At 40.3% G+C, this 20,021-nt stretch overlaps 2 protein-coding genes across 3 annotated transcripts in view; one reads left to right on the forward strand and one right to left on the reverse strand.

The window, feature by feature from the left end:
* The window catches only part of ralgps1 (Ral GEF with PH domain and SH3 binding motif 1), a 148,373-nt gene that overhangs the window by 63,708 nt on the left and 64,644 nt on the right, over positions 1–20,021 (forward strand). The gene's annotated exons all lie outside the window — the stretch shown is intronic.
* The window catches only part of angptl2b (angiopoietin-like 2b), a 35,096-nt gene that overhangs the window by 4,796 nt on the left and 10,279 nt on the right, over positions 1–20,021 (reverse strand). The window contains exons 2-3 of one of the 2 annotated variants that reach the window (XM_015605509.3): positions 9,409–10,307; positions 120–313 (exon numbers count right to left, since the gene is read on the reverse strand). In XM_015605509.3, the coding sequence (XP_015460995.3) occupies positions 120–313; positions 9,409–10,273 (1,059 nt within the window). In that variant the 5' untranslated portion in view covers positions 10,274–10,307. Of the gene's footprint in view, positions 1–119; positions 314–9,408; positions 10,311–20,021 lie in introns of both variants that reach the window. The other variant, XM_007247977.3, reaches the window with a different exon arrangement.

A 20,021-nucleotide genomic window follows, 5' to 3' on the forward strand; every position in this document is an offset into this window, starting at 1 on the left:
GTTAAGATTCTGCATTCCAAGGTGTATTTTTGATTACTGTTATTGTTTATTTAATTGTTTGGAAATGCCCAGTGCATTACCTACCAGTCAAGATAATTATGCTCATGCTTTGCTCTAACCTTATACGTCTCCCAGTTCCTGAAGAAGTTGACAGAGCCGTCCATACGTCTTTGAATGACTGTCCAGCCCCCAGGATCTTGTCTCTGGTCGCACCACACCTGCATCAGCTTATTGGTGTTCTCAGGTTTCACCAGGAACATGCCGCTATTGGTGTGCCCACCATCCAGCGCCTCTAGACAGTCCTTCCATGGACCTGAAAAGAGAGTTTGACATCAAGCTTATAAACAAATACCCAAACTAACCACAGTTCAGCTGCTCCTGACATTAAAGCTGGATGCAGAAGTTCGGCTCATTTCCCTCATTTCCACCCAGCTGTTAGTATTTAGGCCAGACTTGCGTGTTAGAGGTCCTCTTATTAAATTTCCACTGAGTTAAAAGTCAGTGCAGAATACACAAGCGATATGAATCCCATACATCTCACAAAGCACACAACGAGGCTGATGTATAAAGTACAGTGAGGAAAATAAGTATTTGAACACCCTGCGACTTTGCAGGTTCTCTCTGAAATTTTCATCTTAGGTTCATCTTTCATGTTCACTGTGAGAGACATAATCTAAAAAAGAAATCCGGAAATCACAATGTATGATTTTTAAAATAATTTATTTGTGTGTTACTGATGTAAATAAGTATTTGAACACCTGTAAAAATAAATGTTAATATTTGGTACAGTAGCCTTTGTTTGCAATTACAGAGATCATATATTTCCTGTGGTTTTTCACCAGGGTTTCACACACTGCAGCAGGGATTTTGGCTCATTCCTCCACACAGATCTTCTGCAGATCAGCCAGGTTTCTGGGCTGTCACTGAGAAACACAGAGCTTGAGCTCCCTCCAATGATTTTCTATAGGGTTTAGATCTGGAGACTGGCTAGGCCACTCCAGAACCTTGATATGCTTCTTACGTAGCCACTCCTTGGTTATCCTGGCTGTGTGCTTTGAGTCATTGTCATGTTGGAAGACCCAGCCACGACCCATCTTTAATGCTCTAACTGAGGGAAGGAGGTTGTTCCCCAAAATCCTGCAATACACGGCCCTGGTCATCCTCTCCTTAATACAGTCGTCCTGTCAGAAAGCATGATGCTTCCACCCCCATGCTTCACAGTAGGGATGGCGTTTTTGGGATGCTACTCATCACTTTTTGTCCTCTAAACACGGCGAGTGGAATTAAGACCAAAAAGTTCTATTTTGGTCTCATCTGAACACCGAACTTTCTCCCATGACTTCTCTGGATCATCCAAATGGTCATGGGCAAACTTAAGACGGGCCTGGAGGTGTGCTGATTAACTGATTTAAGCAGGGGGACCTTCTGTGCCATGCATGACTTTAAACTATGACGTCTTGGTGCATTACCCACAGTTACCATGGGAACAGTGTGCCAGCTCTCTTCAGGTCATTGACCAGCTCCTCCCGTGTAGTTCTGGGCTGATTCCTCTCCTTTCTTAGGATCATTGATTCGCCACGAGGTGAGATCTTGCATGGAGCCCCAGTCCGAGGGAGATCGACAGTCATGTTAAGCTTCTTCCATTTTCGAATAATTGCTCCAACAGTTGATCTTTTTTCACCAAGCTGCTTGGAAATTGCCCCGTAGCTCTTTCCAGCCTTGTGGAGGTCTACAACTTTGTCTCTGGTGTCTTTGGACAGCTCTTTGGTCTTAGCCATGTTAGTAGTTGAAGTCTTACTGATTGTGTGGGGTGGACAGGTGTCTTTATGCAGCTAACGACCTCAAATAGGTGCTTCTAATTTAGAATAATGAGTGGAATGGAGGTGGACTTTTTAGAGGTGGACTAACGGGTCTTTGAGAGCCAGAATTTTTGCTGATTGGCAGGTGTTTAAATACTTATTTGCTGCAGTAACACACAAATACATTATTAAAAAATCATACGCTGTGATTTCCAAATGTATTTTTTTTGTAGATTATGTCTCTTACAGTGAAAGTTTCAGACCCCTCCATGACTTCTAAGTGGAAGAACTTGCAAAGTAGCAGGCTGTTCAAGTACTTAATTTCCTCACTGCAGAGCCCAAATCATGAACGTTGAGTCACTGTCCAAATATTTATGGACCTAACTGTCCATAAGTTTCATTCACCTGTACCCTTTGTTCCTCTGTGTGACAGAGCGATTTGATTTCTAATGAAAGTAGCTGGTGAAGTTTAGACAAACTATTTGGTCCCTCAAGTCTGTGATTTCTTGTGGTGGGATTGTTGTATTGTTGAAGGTGTAAAAGGCGCTGTCTGCTTCCAGAGAGCTGCTGACTGTGATCTACGGTCAGTAAAGCCCTTGTTCCTCTTCTCAGCTGGAAATACTCAGCGCTGCACCGGCGTTGACTTTGGCTTCGTTTCTGGTCTTGGAGATCGCCTGCGGTTTACACGCCAAGCACAACACTGGCATAAAAGCCAAAGCAAGCCCTGATTGCTAAATAATGCAACAGTAGCGACGAGATTATCAAGCACTTATTACGAGATTATCAAGCTCCCTGGGCACAGTATTGCGTTTTTATGTGCTCGTGTCAAATACGGCTCCAACATGACTATTTTCCCTCTCTCTGAAGCATTAGAAGTAAAGTGACCACTAATTCATCTGAGCTACAGAAGTGATCAACATTATTTTTTGCACACTGCTTTAATGTGACTGGTTGGATCAGTGTTGTGTGTTTGATACATATTCTGTTGTTTCTCTGTAGCTCAGCTTCAGTTCACAACTTCATTGTGAGGTTGTAGGTAAAATATGCAGCAGATCCCTTCAGATCATTAAAATCTTATTAGATGATCCACAACCTACAATGTTTATCATTAAAAATGAGGAAAACTGATGTATGAAAGTAATGAGACTGTTGTGACTCATGTTCGGCGCTAAGTCCATCATAATTCATTCTTTAGTTGTTGTTGTTGATAAACATGGAGGAATTTGATGCTAAAGTTCTCTGTTAAACGTTAATTCTGCACATTAAAGTATTTAAAATCATCAAAACTGCCCTGAGATATTACAATAATATATAATAAAATATATAATATTTATTTGACAGATCACACACTACAGTTTTTTTTGTCTTTCTCACAAAATTACAGGGAAGTATCACCATTTTAATTGTGAATAATAAAAATCCTTATTACAGTGTTAAATGCCACTAATATAAAAATAATTCAGTTTAGATAATCTAACATTGGTTTTTGTATTTACAATCCAGTATCCAATCAATTGACTCCACTAATTATGATTTTAATATGTTTTACTGAATCTCTCCAGTAGTACAGTGCTTCTACAGTAATAGTGCTTTACAGTAGTGCAATGCTTTACAGTAATAGTGCTTTACATTTGCAGTGCTTTACATTAGTGCACTGTATTACAGTAGTAGTGCATTACAGTAGTACAATGCTTGACAGTACTAGTGCTTTACAGTAGTGTTGTGTTTTACAGTAATAGTGATTTACATTAGCAGTACTTTACAATAGTGCTCAGCTTTAAAGTAGTAGTGCTTTACAATATTGCACAGCTTTACAGCAGTGCATTGCTGTGCAATAGTGCAGTGTTTTACATTAGTGCACTGCTTTACAGTAGTACAGGGCTTGACAGAACTATTGCTTTACAGTAGTGCAGTGGTTTAAAGTAGTAGTGCTTTACAATATTGCACAGCTTTACAGTAGTAGTGCTTTACAGTATTGCACAGCTTTACAACAACGCAGTGCTTTACAGTAGTGCCCAGTGTTTAAAAAACCCAGCAGCACTGCTGTACCTGATCCACTCATGCCAGTACGTCTTATATACAAACAAAATATATAAATGTAAACATAAAAATGGTAACTTGGAAGAATAATAAACATTTCCTAACATTTAAAGTAGATGTGTTAGGAGTAACTGTGAAGTATATCCATTGGTTCAGTTTTCAGATAAGAGTAAAGAGCAGGAGTTGCTATCAATTGATTGATTTTTTTTTTGGTCATAAAGAATATATTCAGTACTAGTCAAAAGTTTGAACACACTTTCTCATTTAGTGTTTTTATATATTTTTCCGACATTTTCTACATTGTTAATTATTACTAAATCTTCCAGGCTATGAAGAAACACATAATGAATCATGTAGTAAAAAAGTGTTAAACAAACCAAAATACTCTGTGAAGCATTTAGGTGTCTCTTATCTGAGATGCAACAGAGGCAACTCTGTTTGTGGTGTGTGTGTCTGTGTCTGTGGTGTGTGATCAGTTTCAGACTACCTGATAAACAGCTGCCAGTGTAAACCGTATTGAGCTTTTAACTTCATAGAACCTGGATGGTCTCGAGTGACTGAGCTAATTAACTTCTGTCCTTAAGCAGATCTGTATACGTTACACTTACTCAAAACAACACTTCGCTCATATTACTATTGCTTCCTCTGAGCTGCTATCAGTAAATAATCTGTTTGTTTTTGTGTGAAACAGTAGCTCTATAGGCTGTGTGTGGTACGATCATTATTACATTATTATTCATTAAAAGGCGTTGTGTGATCTGTATTCTGTTCAGTCTCTGAGGTATGTTTTTTTTTTCTGTTTTTCTCACTCAGTGTGTCGGATTCCTCTGTTCAGTGAGAGCATTTATCAACTTAAATGGGAGCAGACCCTTCTGGGTTTGTTGGCTTATTATCTTGGAGCCCTGCTTAGTTTCCCACTTAGGAGTCCGTGTGTCAGCACTTTAAACCCTCTCCTTTACTTCTCCCTGTCTTTAGCTGGTCATAGTGGATTTTACAGTGAGGGGTCGAGCAGCTTTAACACACACTCCTGCCAAAAACAAGTCATTAGGAAGCCAATAAAAGGCATAATAATCACATTTTCCAGTAGTGGTTAAACAAACACTGTCCGTTTGAAAAGCCTGTTCTTATGATAACATTTGGGAAAGACAGTGTGGATCTTACTTCATTCATTTGTGACTGTGTCCTAGGGCTGCACGATATATCGTTTAGGCATCGTCATTGGCATCGCATGCAATTAAATCGAACACATCATGTTGCAATGTTTTGATTCTTGACACAAGAATCGGATACACAGTGCTGTCTCTGTGTCTGTGTGACGGGCTGTTGCTACCTGAGAAGCACAAGGGGGAGGGGTTGTGCAGGAATAAACACGAGGTAACCACAAGCTTGTAAACGCACAGGTCAAAATCTGTACACTTCAGTTCAGCACAGTTTTGCACAGATATTTCCAGTTACAACTGAATTTACGCTTTTAATCCCAGAAAAAACGCTCTTATTTACCGTTTAAAGGCTGTGTAAATGCCTGATTAAAGGGCCAATTACTGTTGTTTTACTGTTTTCTTTGGGTTTTGAATGCTCTGCACTGACTCAGCTCTGCATTGTTTAATATCGCGATATATTTAATCTTAAAAAAAAAATTAAAAACACATTTCCAATGCCAAATTTTCCAATACAGTGCAGCTCTACTGTGTCCTAAATATTTGAATTCTATGAGATTATATTTGTTGCTTCGATGTATAACTATAGCAAGAGAGAACAAGGTAACTAATGTGTGATTTTTGGGGAAGATTGTTAATAACCTTCATTGATTTGCAATAGTATTTATAACTCTTGAACTTTTTTTACATTTTGTCACCTTACAACCAAAAATTAAATGTATTTTATTGAGATTTTAAGTAATACACCAACACAAAGTAGAAAACAGTATATCAATACTTAGTAGAGACACCTTTCACTGCAATTACAGCTGCAATTCGTTTGATGTATGTCTCTACCAGCTTTGCTAAACTGAGATTTTTGCTCATTCTTCTTTGCAAAACAGCTCAAGCTCAGTCAGGTTGGATGGAGAGCATCTCTGAACAGCAATTTTGTTGTCTTGTTACAGAAGCTCAATAGGATTTAGGGCAGGACTTTGACTGCATCATTCTAACACATTAATATTCTTTGATCTAAACCATTCCTCTGTAGCTCTGTTTGTAGGTTTAGGGTCATTGTCTTGCCGGAAGGTGAATCTCCTTCCCAGTCTCAAGACTTTTACAGCCTCCACCAGGTTTTTTCTTCCAGGATTACCCTGTATTTTTCTCCATCCATCTTCCCATCAACTCTGAGCAGCTTCCCTGTCCCTACTGAAGAAAAGCATCTCCACAGCATGATGCCAGTATTACTTTTCTGTCACACATTACACTTTGCATTTAGACCAAAAAGTAAAAATTTGGTCTCATCTGACCACAGCACCTTCTTCCACATGTTTGCTGTTTGCCCTGCACAGCTTGTGGCTACAAACTGTAAACTGTAACTTCTTATGTCTTTCTTTCTACAATAATTTTCTTCTTGCCACTCTTCCATAAAAGGCCAAATTTGTGGAGCACGTGATTTTTATAGTTATTCTGTGCACAGATTCTCTTCTTAGTTGTGGATTCCTGCAGCTCCTCCAGAGTGACCATGGGCCTCTTGGCTGCATGTCTGACAAGTGCTCTCCTTGCTCGATCTATCAGTTTGGGTGGACGGCCATGTCTTTGGTAGGTTTGCAGTTGTAGAATACTTTTAATTTTAGGGATGCTCAAAGCTTGAGATATGTTTTTTTTAACCTAACCCTGCTTTAAACGTCTCCTCAACTTTATCTCTGACCTGTCTGGTGAGTTCCTTGATCTGCATGATGCAGTTTTTTGTTCACTAGTGTTCTCTAACAAACCAATGAGGCCTTCACAAAACAGGTGTTTATATTTATACTGAGATAAAATTACACACTCCTGGACTCTTTTAACTGATTGAGTGACTTTTCAGAATTTTATTTGATAATTAAAAAAATAATAATTGTGAATTGTGCTACTTTGGGTTGGTTTATCACTTTAAATTTCAAATAAATACACAAATATTTACGTTTGTGGTTGTAAGGTGACAAAATGTGAAAAGGTTCAAGTGGTAAGAATAATTTTACAAACCAATGTAAATAAATCTAAATAAACTACATTCACAAATAAAACATACAGAGTACAGCTTGTGTTAAACATGACCATATATTCTATTTGTTTAAGGGTCTATGAACAACAGTCCAAAGATAACTGGCCAATATGTTGTTCTTCTTAGATGTTACCTTATCTTCAAAAAACAAGCATTGACCTTTTATAAAGAGACTCATTGTGTCCTGTTTCATTGTTCCTCTCTTCCTCTCTCACACAATCACACATTCCGCGTGAGGACGTATGGCTAATTGACATGCATCACACACCATTAGGTTCCCATAGGACTCTTCCACTTACTTAAGCATCACATGACCTGGAGCTGTATTTTATGGCGCATGGTTTTAGAAAACTTGACTTCTGAATGAGAAAAACGAAAGCATTTCCACCCATCTTTACAACAGAAGCATCCCCTGGAAGTGGAGTCCTCACAGTCTATAGTGTTCTGCTTCTGAATAAGCTTTGTTTTGGGTGTCCATTCTGTGGCCGGAGCACATGATGCCCATTTCAAAGCAAATACTTCAACAGTCGTTTCATTGTAAAGTTGAGTCTAAAGTTCCTCTTTCATCCAGTTGGTGGGAGACAGTAATTCTACCAAGAGTGTTGGAAAGAATGAATAGGCAGTGGTGATTAATGAATGCAATTGTGTGGAAAATGCACTGCACGCATTCAAATGCATCTTCAGAGAAGGGGTTTTAGAAGAGGATGCATTTAACACGAAATTCCACAAACGCGTTTTTATAATGCTGTCATCCTAATAGAATAGGTTTAGGGGTTCTTCAATTTGAAACCATGCAGTAAGGAACCTTCAGGAAACATTTTCTTGATGGTTCCTTACTGGTTTATCCACAGTTTCAATAAAATAACCTCTAAATGTTCCTTAAGGAACCTTTTTTTTAACAGTGTTCTGTGATTCTAAAGCTTTAGGGTGCAAAAAAACATTATTTTCTTAGTATTTCTGTCTTATTTCTTATGCAACCTGTAGAAAAAAGCTCTTCTTGAGTTCATTACATACTTTAAGGACTTCAGCATTAGTGACTGACCAGACAATCCATCCGACTGTGATTATAAAGCACTGGATTTCAACAATTAAATGTATCTGGGTATGTGTAATACATTTCTGTATTGAGAATTTATCAAGACAACTGAAGCATTTTTACTAGCAGCTACACCTTCTCAGTCGTCTGGAAAAAATGCTGGAAAATAACCTTTTTTAAACATGCTGCACTTAAACCCATTTGTTAGTGTTTAAATTCAGCTCTTGCAATGAATATCCATATATCATCCATTTCGCCCTTTTTGGGAAAATTCAGTTTTATTATGTTGGACAACTTTCATTACATTACAAAAACTAATATTTAGTTTTTTCCACTATTTTATTCCTCTATTCCTTTATTATTGGCCATTTCTATAAAAACATTGAAATCTAAGCTTACTGTAAATAAACAAACGCACTTTATTCACCTAAATAAATGGATTTCAGGAGAGAAATGTGTGTAGATTAATATGCTGGATTTTTTTGACTTGCCGTTTTGGGTCTTTAGCCGCCCCCCCCAGCAGCAAGACCTGCTGGAATTAGATGGGTCGCCTATTGTCGGCCACCTCACTTTCTGCTTAAAATACCCTATATTAACTGTTTCTATATATATATATATATATATATATATATATATATATATATATATATATATATATATATATACTGTATATATATACCTAAGCTTTTTAATCATTTTAATAACAACTTTTAACACAATATTGGTGTCTGATAATGTTTGTAATAATGTTTCAAATCACTTGGTTTATTTGTGAGACCACGTCGTTGTCTGCGCCGGCTATACGAGAAACAGCGTTTCTGCACTGTGCCTATGAGATTCAGCGGCTCTCAGTGGTGTACAATGACATTGCATTTGTCCTGTGTGGGCACCCATTCTCTGATTACATCAGGATAACATGGCACTATTGTTCACTTCGATTTAGGCATCCTAAGTAGTGTAAAACATTAAAATTCGAAAAAGTAGACACTGGATTACGGAGATGTGGGGCCCGCTCCACACAGTTTTTACGTACAGATTTACTATATTGTTAGCGATACTAAAATAACATTTTATGCCGTGATTTTTGCCATTTTTTGGATTAGGTTTAAGTGTTCCTCAGAACGTGGGAGCTGATGTATTTTGAATTTTCTGAATACGATTGGTAAAGACAAAGAAAAGAAAGCAAAGCAATAGTCGGAACTGGCTGTTAGGAAACAAAATGTTACTTTTTGTTCATAAAGACAGGAGTTGGGGATATTGGTTGATATATAGTTATTCATTAGATGGGGGATTTTACATTAGTAATGATTAAGAAACCTAAACCTCAGAGTAAGAAGAGAGTAGGAAACTCACCTGAGGGCTTCATTGTGGTGTAGTTACTGTCACTGCCACTCGGCATTGTGGGTAGTGGAGGCGGTGGCACTTTAAGGTTTTGGTCGCTCTGAATCTCGTTGGTTATCTGGTTGTTGCGGTTGTAGGTGGGCGGCTGATATGGCTTGCTGATGGGTGGAGAGGGTCTGGGCTGGGGTTGCGGTTGGGGTTGGGGCTGAGGGGGTGGTCTATGTGCAACCACCGGGGGTCCCCTCTGCTGACACTGCGTCTCCAGGAGGGCGATGAGGGCCGACTGGTTGTTGGCCAGTGTGGCCAAGTACTGGTACTTGTGCTCTAGATCTTTGTAGCGGTTGGTGAGCTGCAACATCTCGGAGGTCTGGTTGAGAATCTTGTTCTCCAGCTGGGACAGCTCCAGCGCGTTGTCTCGTTTGCGGATGATCTCGTGCAGAAGCTGCATGTAGAGCTGAGTCACGCGAGAGTTCATGTTGCGCGACTCTTTGCGCAGGAGTTTGACTTCGTTGACGATGCCGCCGTCGACTTCCACCAGCTGCTGCAGAGTCTCAATCTGCCTCTTCTGCTTATGGAGCTCAGAGTTGAGAAGCTCCAGCTCTTGCTTGTTGACTCGATTCTCCAGCACAGCTTCAGGCTCCTTCGAGTTGACGCAAATGGCCCCTGTGACTTTCTGATGGGGGACGATGAAGGTGTAGGAGCACTTGTCTTGAGAAGGGGCTTCAGGGGACCGACGTGTCCGCGAGGCAGAGAGAAACCCGGACTCTGGACCTTCATCGCTGCTGTCAAACTCCTGCACACCACCACTGCCTTCCAGTGAGGAGAACAGTCCACCCACCAAGAAAAGGACCACCACGACCAGCGCAGGGACCTCCATCACGATGCCAAAGCACGTCTGAATGGACTGTGAGCTGCTTTTAGAGACAGTATGGAGAGAAGGAGATTTAAGAGTAGAAAAGGGGAAGGAAAACATTGAGAAAAGACTTTTCATCATTGACAGACAGACACAATTTACTGAATGAACAAAATACCAGCACACATGCCTCAAGGCAAAGGATTCAGAATATCTCCTTCCATGCTATTGTTCTATTGATCATTTAAAGAAACACTAAGGTATGAGCTTTTTAGGCGTAATCATCTCAACGTCTGAAATCTGCCTCAGTTCAAGCACAATAGGGGAAACTCTATCTGGCACAATACTTGATATTCCTTGTAGTTATTAAAAATAGTTATTCTGATTCTTTACCAGAAGCATGGGGCTGTTTTTCTGCACCTGCTTGTCTGCACAAGCCTGGCTTAATCAAACAATCATCGGTCCATCTTGCATCAAAATTCAGGTTGTAGATCTCCTTCCTCTGCTTTTCTCCTACATGCACTTGCTCCTGAAGGCTTATGTTACCTCCAGGTTGGTGCACTTCTCCTGTGAATGTCGCCTAAAATTGCCAAATGTTCACACAAAAAAGCAATCCAGACTGTTCTCATACAGAGTTCCCCAATGGTAGAATAAACTACCTTCCACTACCAGATCAGGAGCGTGCCTTGATACCTTTAAGAAACTCCTAAAGACTCTTCAAAGAGCACTCACTCTCCTAACACCTCTAACAAACTAACTATCCACTTCTAACTTCATTCCCTGATAATCCCTTCATTCCTCCTTTTCTCCTCTATCCCACTATTACCCTATATTTTTGCCTTTTGGAATTTTATGTCCTCTATTGCTAATGTACCTGATTATTATTGTAAGTCACTTTGGATAAAAGTGCCCGCTAAATACAATGTAATGTAATCTGCAGTATCACCGTGATCTGTGCACTGAACCACCAGGATGATAACAAGCCCATTAAACAGATTAAATTTCAGCTAACAAATGAATCTGGCATTCACCGTGGTCCTCTGTAACTACAGGGCTGGATTGGGGGCTATGAGGCTTTACTGCCTGTAGGTTCAGAGTCTACAGCCTGACTGGAGATGCTGAACCTAAGATTACAGTCAGCAATTGATGTTCCCCTGAGATTTCTCTTACAGGAAGACTCCTCTTAATTTAATGTTTGGGAAAGTTTATTAGGTTAAGCTGTCTGGCTGACATAGACGATATGGAATTTCTATGCATAAATAATGCATAGTTTGGACTTAAATTCCAGTAACATAAATATTCATTATCTATCTTGTTTGCATTCTAAAGCTTGTTTACAGTTGCTGTGCAGTTTTTTTATGGAGAGGATCAGTGCCAAATTGAAAAGCAAACACAATCGTAGAAAAATGTAAATGCAGTCCACAAAATACATTGCTTTTTCACAGTAACATGCAGAGTATGTGCCAAAATTAAAATGCAAAACCACTATTACATTACATTTTACTGCACTTGATCTCTTTATTGAAAAACAATACACAAGAATTTACATTTTCGCTGAATTTGTGCACTTCAAATGCAATCAGCTCAACTGCATTGTATTCCACTGGATGGCGCTCCAAATGTTCAAAAGCTAATCACAATGCACAGGATTGCATTTCGTCTAAGAGCAGCACGGTATTCGTGACAAAATGAAACGTAATCAGTGCCCAATCAGAACCAACTATTGATGCAAGAGTGGGGCTGAGAAACCGGAGAGTCAGAGTAAAAGTCAATAAGGGGAAGCATCACCTTAAAAAATGAACCAAACCCACACACCCACACCACCCCATGTGGACCCGGGCTCTGGTAACTTCCACACCAGGCGCAATCTGCACAAGTGAACACCAGACAACCAACCGGAGATCGGTGCTTTGGACTGATCGCTTCTGGGCTCAAAAGCAGCGTTCACACTGGACCAAACCTACCGAAACCCAAGGGAAAATACAACCGGGTCTGGAGAAAAGGCCAGTGTGAAAAAGCTCCAAGTGTGAGAACCAAGCCTGTGTTAGTCTACTCAACTCTGAAAAATCCTGCAGTCATCTTTAACAGTTACAGCCTTCATTATAGTATTAAAGTGTTTATTTCCTCTTATATCCTTTAGAGAAAGACATTTTCTCAGGTTTAAAGTGAAACAATGATTGCTCACTGGTTCTTAAGCCCTGCCCAAATTTCAGTAGTGGGTTCTGATTGGACACTGGTTACATTTCATTGTGGCTCGAATTCCGTGCTGCTCCTAGACGAAATGCAATCCTGTGCACTGTTGAGCTGATTGCATTTTAAGTGCAATTTTTTCGGTTTGGTTTTGAAAATGTACATTTTTGTATATTGTTGTGTTTTTTTTTATAAAAAGATCAAGTGCCGTAAAATGTAATAGCACAGTGCATCTCAGCAGAGGAAACTGACCTGTGCGTTTACGCTATAAAAGTACACCAGCAGCTGATTTAGGGGAACAGCAATGTTATTTTATTCTTTATTCTGTTTATTGTTGAGTTAAAATTTGGGTTTGCGCTCTGCAGTGCATGGTTCACCTATAGGGATGGACTATGATGACTGACTATTGTCTGGGTTCATTTCAGTCAGTAGCACACCTGTGTTTTCCACCGCCAAAATAGAACCAAAACAGAAATTTAGATAAACACACCACAATTCCAGACCACCACATCCATCGGTGTAATTTATTCCTAAACTCTGATGCTATTTTAACTGCACGGGTGCAAAACTTGAAAATAGAAAACAGTGGTTGGTGTGGTTTTGCATTTAATTTTTGCACGTATTCTGCATGATAGTGAGGTAAAGCAATGCATTTTGTGAATTGCTTTTACATTTTCCCATGATAATGTTTGCTTTTCAATTTAGCACTAATTCCTCTCCCTAGTTTTCACATGTACCCTTATATAAGACGTAATGAATGAAAATCAGGAGTTCGATCTTGAGATTCTGTTTCACAGCTCACACTCTGCAGCCCAGAAGACAGGGGAGGTCTAGTTGCTAGGTAACCGGAGCTGTTTTTCATGATGTCAGCCGAAGTTTTTAATGATGTCGTGCTTTGTTTGTATGGATGTCCTGGCGTGGGCCTGATCTGGGTGTCTGCCCTGTCAGTGAGTGTTTGCAGATGGCACCTCCTATCTTCAGCTTCAGGCTTAAATATCACAGAGAGCGGGAACGGAAAGTCTGATGCGGCAGCTGCTGCAGGCAGACTGCGTTCTGTGGCACTTTGGTGCAGAAAAGTGCAGATGATGTTACCTATCATTTTTTGTAATACGATCTCAGAGCAGTCAGACAGTCTGAGGGCCAGCCTGAGATTTCTCACTCTGTGATGACTGATAAAATAATGTTAGTGCTGACTTTATAAAGTCAGTGTAGATCACAGTTCCTCCACTTTTAAATTGATGTATTTTTGGGGAAAAAGAGTATGACTTCAGATGGATGAGAAGCTGATGTAGGAGGATGATATGAACACCTCGCTCATAACAGGTATTTTGATGGAAAGCTGCTGGTAGATGGTGTTTCAGACTGCTGCTGTGTAACACCAATGGGTGGACTTAGGGGGCCCTATTTTAGCAATCTGTAGCACATCATCGATTACCAGTGCGCAGCTAAATTTAGGGTCTGTCTGTGTGTCTTTAAATACTGACTAGGTAACTAGCTAATTCACTAGTTCACATCTAGCACACTGACTGTGTTATTTACTAGTTCACTGACCAGGTAACTCACAAGTTCACACTGACTAGGTAACTCACTAGTTCACACTGACTAGGTAACTCACAAGTTCACACTGACTAGGTAACTCACTAGTTCACACTGACTAGGTAACTCACTAGTTTACACTGATTAGGTAACTCACTAGTTCACACTGACTAGGTGACTCACTAGTTCACACTGACTAGGTGACTCACTATTTCACACTGACTAGGTAACTCACTAGTTCACACTGATTAGGTAACTCACTAGTTCACACTGACTAGGTGACTCACTAGTTCACACTGACTAGGTGACTCACTAGTTCACACTGACTAGGTGACTCACTAGTTCACACTGACTAGGTGACTCACTAGTTCACACTGATTAGGTAACTCACTAGTTCACACTGATTAGGTAACTCACTAGTTCACACTGACTAGGTGACTCACTAGTTCACACTGATTAGGTGACTCACTAGTTCACACTGATTAGGTGACTCACTAGTTTACACTGATTAGGTAACTCACTAGTTCACACTGATTAGGTAACTCACTAGTTCACACTGACTAGGTGACTCACTAGTTCACACTGACTAGGTGACTCACTAGTTCACACTGACTAGGTGACTCACTAGTTCACACTGATTAGGTAACTCACTAGTTCACACTGACTAGGTAACTCACTAGTTCACACTGACTAGGTGACTCACTAGTTCACACTGACTAGCTAACTCACTATTTCACACTGACTAGGTAACTATCATACTTTGTGCATGAATGTTTTGCACACCTAGCTAAGTGAGCTTTTTAATGGAGTGAAACACGTGCTTAGAGAATAAATATAACATTAAACATAACGTTTGTATAAAATTTAATTGTAAAAGTATCTGCTGCTGTTGTGCACTGGAACCCGTTTACTCCGCAGTGTTTGGAAGAGCGCTTGAAGCTGGCGGGGTGGGCGTGGCCAGTCTCAGACGAGGGTAGAGGGTACCGGCAGTCAGTCTAAAACCAGCTAACCAATGGAGATTCAAGTGGAACGCCTTCTTCTAAGCCCCGCCCACCCGTGAAAACTGTGCCAAAACTCGGAAGCAAAAAACTGAAGCAGAAGCAAACGAGAGATTCTAGAAGCAAAAGTCTTTAACAGAAAAATCCAAATAAATCCACAGAAATTTTACAAAAACACAAAAATAAAAGCAAAGACTGTCAAAATCCAACTGAAACTGTGTAAAACTTTTGGCACAAAATTCAGTCCATACTTACAAAGCTGTACTTCATATATTCTGATCCAATTGTTTTATCTGATTTAAACGGTATCCTGAAATACCGATCTGGTCTTGTTTTTTATAGATCATATAGCCACACAATTCAAACGATTGAAAAAAAAAAGAAAATGGAGCTCTTGGACCAAATATCACATGATCAAGCTCCACTGTAAAGTACACTGACATACAAAAGCCATGGCACAGGAACTAGCATACTGTCCCTTGACTTTTTTTTTTTCCATGTCCCAATTTTAAGAACACTGCACTGACCTGTCCCGCATTGTCCAAAGCGACTTACAATAGTGAAGTACAAAAGGATGGGATAGAGGAGTGAAGGAGGGGAAGAAGGAAAAGAGGTTAGAAGCAGTTAGTGTGTTAGAGGTGTTAGGAGAGTAAGTGCTCTTTGAAGAGCTCTGTCTTCAGAAGTTCATTAAAGATAGCAAGAGATTCTCCTGATCTGGTAATTCTACCCAGACGAATCTACCCAGACACCACCAGACACAATCATTAGCCCCCCACTGCACTGTCCACTGTGGGTGGAAATGCCTTCTATGACCATGACTTAGTGGATGAAGGTTAAATACCCAAACAACTTCAGAAAAATCAGCCTTATGCACACCACTTAAATCAGCCTTCATGCAGACTGTAATTTACATCTCTGTGCTTCGAGCATGCCTCACAAGATAACTCCTCACAACTTTTATACAGGTGCTGGCCCCTCAGGTTACACTTCATGATCAACTTACACACTGCCCATATCCCATGATCTTTGGCATATCAGTGAAATGTCACACTGCAGACAGTTCAACTGTTCAGATACCTTCTGAAAATGCTCCTCATGTGCTACGTAAATAATGATTTTAAAGATGTACATTAAATAATAATACAGTTTAGCTTTTAACCAGGCAGGAATCACCAGTCATATTGTTGTTCTCAGTGTGCTAAAGACTGGCCGAGCTGATCCCACGCTGTTCCGAGCTCTCCAGAGAGAAACATCTCTACGGTTCTAATTATGGGAGTGCAGCCAGCGAGGATATACACTGATGGTCTATCCAGTCAGAGACTTAGAAACGGTTTATTCCTCAAAAAATGGAAACAAGACAAAGATAGACAGGTAAATGTAAACAGAATGGTGTGACATGGGGGTAGACGACTAACACTGCTTTTCCGATCGATTCAGAGCACAGAAACACAGAGCTCCAGACGGTTTATTTTTAATGAGGTCAGTAAACGTCCAGGAAACTGCCCACAGTCCAGCTGCCCTCAAAATCAGTTCACAACCAGGTCAGATAAAAAATATTCATGTTGCTGTCAGTTTATATAATCTCTCTCCTGCTCTCACAGAGCTCCTCTCAGGTCCTCAGCGTTTATGATCACAAGGCTTCTGAAGAGATGAAAAAGCTGTTTATATAATGTCAATGTTTATGCTGCCAAACTGTTTTCTTATATCCGTTCACTGATACTGTGATACTGTGCTGTAGCCAGAGATTACAATTATGAAATTTAATAAACTTGAATTATGCCGTTGGAAACATCCACAAATCGCTCACCTGACCAGACTGTATCTGTGATCATGCTGGTATAGTGTTAAAGCTATTAAAATCGTTATCGTTAGATCCCACTAGTTCTTCATAAGATTAAGCAAGTGTCAATTTAATGTTTGTGTCATAAGCAGCGATTAGTAAACAGTAAGAGATTAAATGAGGTATCAACTAAAAATAAAGAAAGACATGAGGCCCTGTCATACACCCCAGGCAAGGTGTGTCATGATGCTTATTACTATCTTACACCCCGTCAACAGTCTAAGTACCTTTAATTACATTTTCGCCATTTAGCTGGCTCTTCCAGAGCAATCTACAAGGTAATTCCTATTACAGAGGTGGGCCAGTGTAGTGTTAAGAGTCTTACCCAAGGACTCTTATTGGTGTAGCACAGCATTGTTACCCAGACCTGCAATTGATCCCCAGTCTCTCACATGGTAGCTCACAGGCAGACAGCGGTGTTATCCGCTGCACCACACCAACCACTGTTTTCTATTTTCACGTTTTGAGCCCGTGCAGTTAAAATAGCATCAGAGTTTAGGAATAAATCTACACAGATGGATGTGGTGGTCTGGAAGTGAGGTGTGTTTAGCTAAATTTCTGATCTGTTTCTATTTTGGTGGTGGAAAACCCAGGTGTGCAACTGACTGAAATAAACCCAGACAATAGTCAGTCATCATAGTCCATCCCTATTGGTGCACCATGCACTGCAGAGCGCTAACCCGAATTTTAACTCAACAATAAACAGAATAAAGAATAAAATAACATAACTTCTCCCTTAAATGAGCTGCTGTTGTATCTTCACAGGGTGAACACGCAGGTCAGTATCTTCTGCTGAGACGCACAAAAGCGCTGAGCTGTTAAGATATGAACGCGCCAAAGTCAGAGTGCACCTGGTTCTTAAAGGAAATGTACCAGGGGGAACTAATTAAGGGTGACGTGCACTCAAACCCAGACATGGAGGGAGAGAAGTGTGTTAGCAGTACTGTGGCTAATTGTACTGTAAAGGGAAGTTCTACCTCATTCCCGAACCTGACTATATTTCCACCCCCGCTCTCACTACCTGAGCGCTACGCCACTTATAGAAGCCCCTCTAGCACTAGGACTCTAGGACTAGCACTAGTCCACTGATCATTCCTGTGCACTTACTCTGCGCTACATGTGAAGGTGTGCTGTTTTTTGCATTGATGTATGGCCAACGTAACATTTCATTTTTGCTAATCACTGCTTTTATAATAATGTAATTTTAAACTGAACTGGAATTAACGCTGGTCTAAGTGGTGGGTCACTCCAGTTTGTTTCACGCTGGTTTTATTGATTTGCTGGTTAAAACAACACAAAATAAGCATAGCTTTACAGTTGGAGTTGAACAGTTTCATCCTAATGGAGTTTAAACTCTGGAAAGTGTTTTTAACTTACTTTTTGGTGTATTTAGGAACAGACAGTAACCTCAGCCACTGACTAGAACACATTATTATTAATATATTTTTTTAAAGTATATGTGTCCTTGTTCATGTTCTTTAGTCAATGGTTACTAATAAAATTATTTAGAATTATAAATGCCACCTACTGACCTTTCTTGGTATGGCTGTAGTATCTGTAGTCTCGGTATGCTATACAAGCAATATGTAAGCAGGTCAATAACAGTGAGGTACAGGCTGAGGATTTATTCCATTATCATCCTTGGATATACAGTTGCACCTTTGGGATTTCTTGGATTTCTAAATTAATCATTAAATGTGTTCTGATCTTCATCTAAATCACAACAATAGACAAACAGAGTCTGCTTAACTAATATCACCCAAACAATTATATGTTTGCATGGGTTTGTTGAACACAGTATGGGTTCAACAAACATTAACATTCACAGTGAGGGTTGAAAAAGTATGTGAACCACTAAGCTAATGACTTTTCTAAGAGCTAATTGAAGCCAGGATGTGATGACATTGGGTGTGTTGGTTAAAGCTGCCCTGCACTATAAAAAACACACACCAGTTTTGATTAAGCTTTGCTGCCTCAGGGTCTAGACGGATTGCCTTCATCAACGGAAAAATGAATTCCCAGGTTTAACAGGAGATTTTACAGGAAAACTTAAGACCATCTAGCTGCCAACTGAAGCTCAACAGAGGATGGATGTTGCAACAGGACAACGAACCAAAACATAGAAGTAAATTAACAACTTAATGGCTTCACAAGAAGAAAAAAACGCCTTCTGGAGAGTCCTGACCTCAACCCAATTGAGATGCTGTGGCCTCAAGAGAGCGATTCATTCAGATATCCCAAGAATATTGCTGAACTGAAACAGTTTTGTGAAGAGAAATGCTCCAAAATTCCTCCTGACCGTTTTGTGCAGGTCTGCTCTGCATCTATAGGAAATGTTTGGTTGAGGTTATTGCTGCCAAAGGAGGGTCAACCAGTTATTAAATCCAAAGGTTCATATACTTTTTCCACCCTGCACTGAGAATGTTAACATGGGTTCAATAAAACCATGCAAACATATAATCAGACTGTGTTTGTCTATTGTTGTGACATTTAATGAATGATCTATGCAGAAATCCAAGTAATCCCAAAGGGTTCACATACTTTTTCCTGCAACTGTAATTGGGATTATTTATATAAAGTCTATCTGTAAACACATATATGGCCATATACTGTGTATCTGTCACCACTGTTAATCAGTTTTCAAAGAAGCACCGTTATTTATATGTGTAGCTTCTGACAGGAGTGGCTGTGCAATTGTGAGTGAAAAGCAGTTCATCCTCTGTGTGATTTAGCATCAGATGAGATTGAGGTGAATGTACGGTCTCTCTCTCTCTCTCTCTCTCTCTCTCTCTCTCTCTCTCTCTCTCTCTCTCTCTCTCTCTCTCTCTCTCTCTCTCTCTCTCTCTCTCTCTCTCTCTCTCTCTCTCTCTCTCTCTCTCTCTCTCTCTCTCTCTCTCTCTCTCTCTCTCTCTCTCTCTCTCTCTCTCTCTCTCTCGGGTTTGGATGGGGTGAGCTGAGAGTGTGGCGGGGTCTGGGCCGGTCAGGACCGTGAGCTCATGGCTGTGTTTTAAGAGTGGATGAGCTGCGGTTCGCCTTACACTCAGAGTGTGTGTGGAGTCTGCAGACGCTTGTGGTTTGCCCTGTGGAACATGAACTCTGAGGGTAAGCAGTGCTTTTAAGACGGAGCGGAGACCCCCAGACGTGGCTGAGACATTTAAAGTGGGAGTGTGTGTGTGTCGTATGTCGTTTCCTGTGGATTACAGGCTCT

The sequence above is a fragment of the Astyanax mexicanus genome, chromosome 12, assembly GCF_023375975.1.
Source record: "Astyanax mexicanus isolate ESR-SI-001 chromosome 12, AstMex3_surface, whole genome shotgun sequence".
Lineage (NCBI taxonomy): Eukaryota > Metazoa > Chordata > Actinopteri > Characiformes > Acestrorhamphidae > Astyanax > Astyanax mexicanus.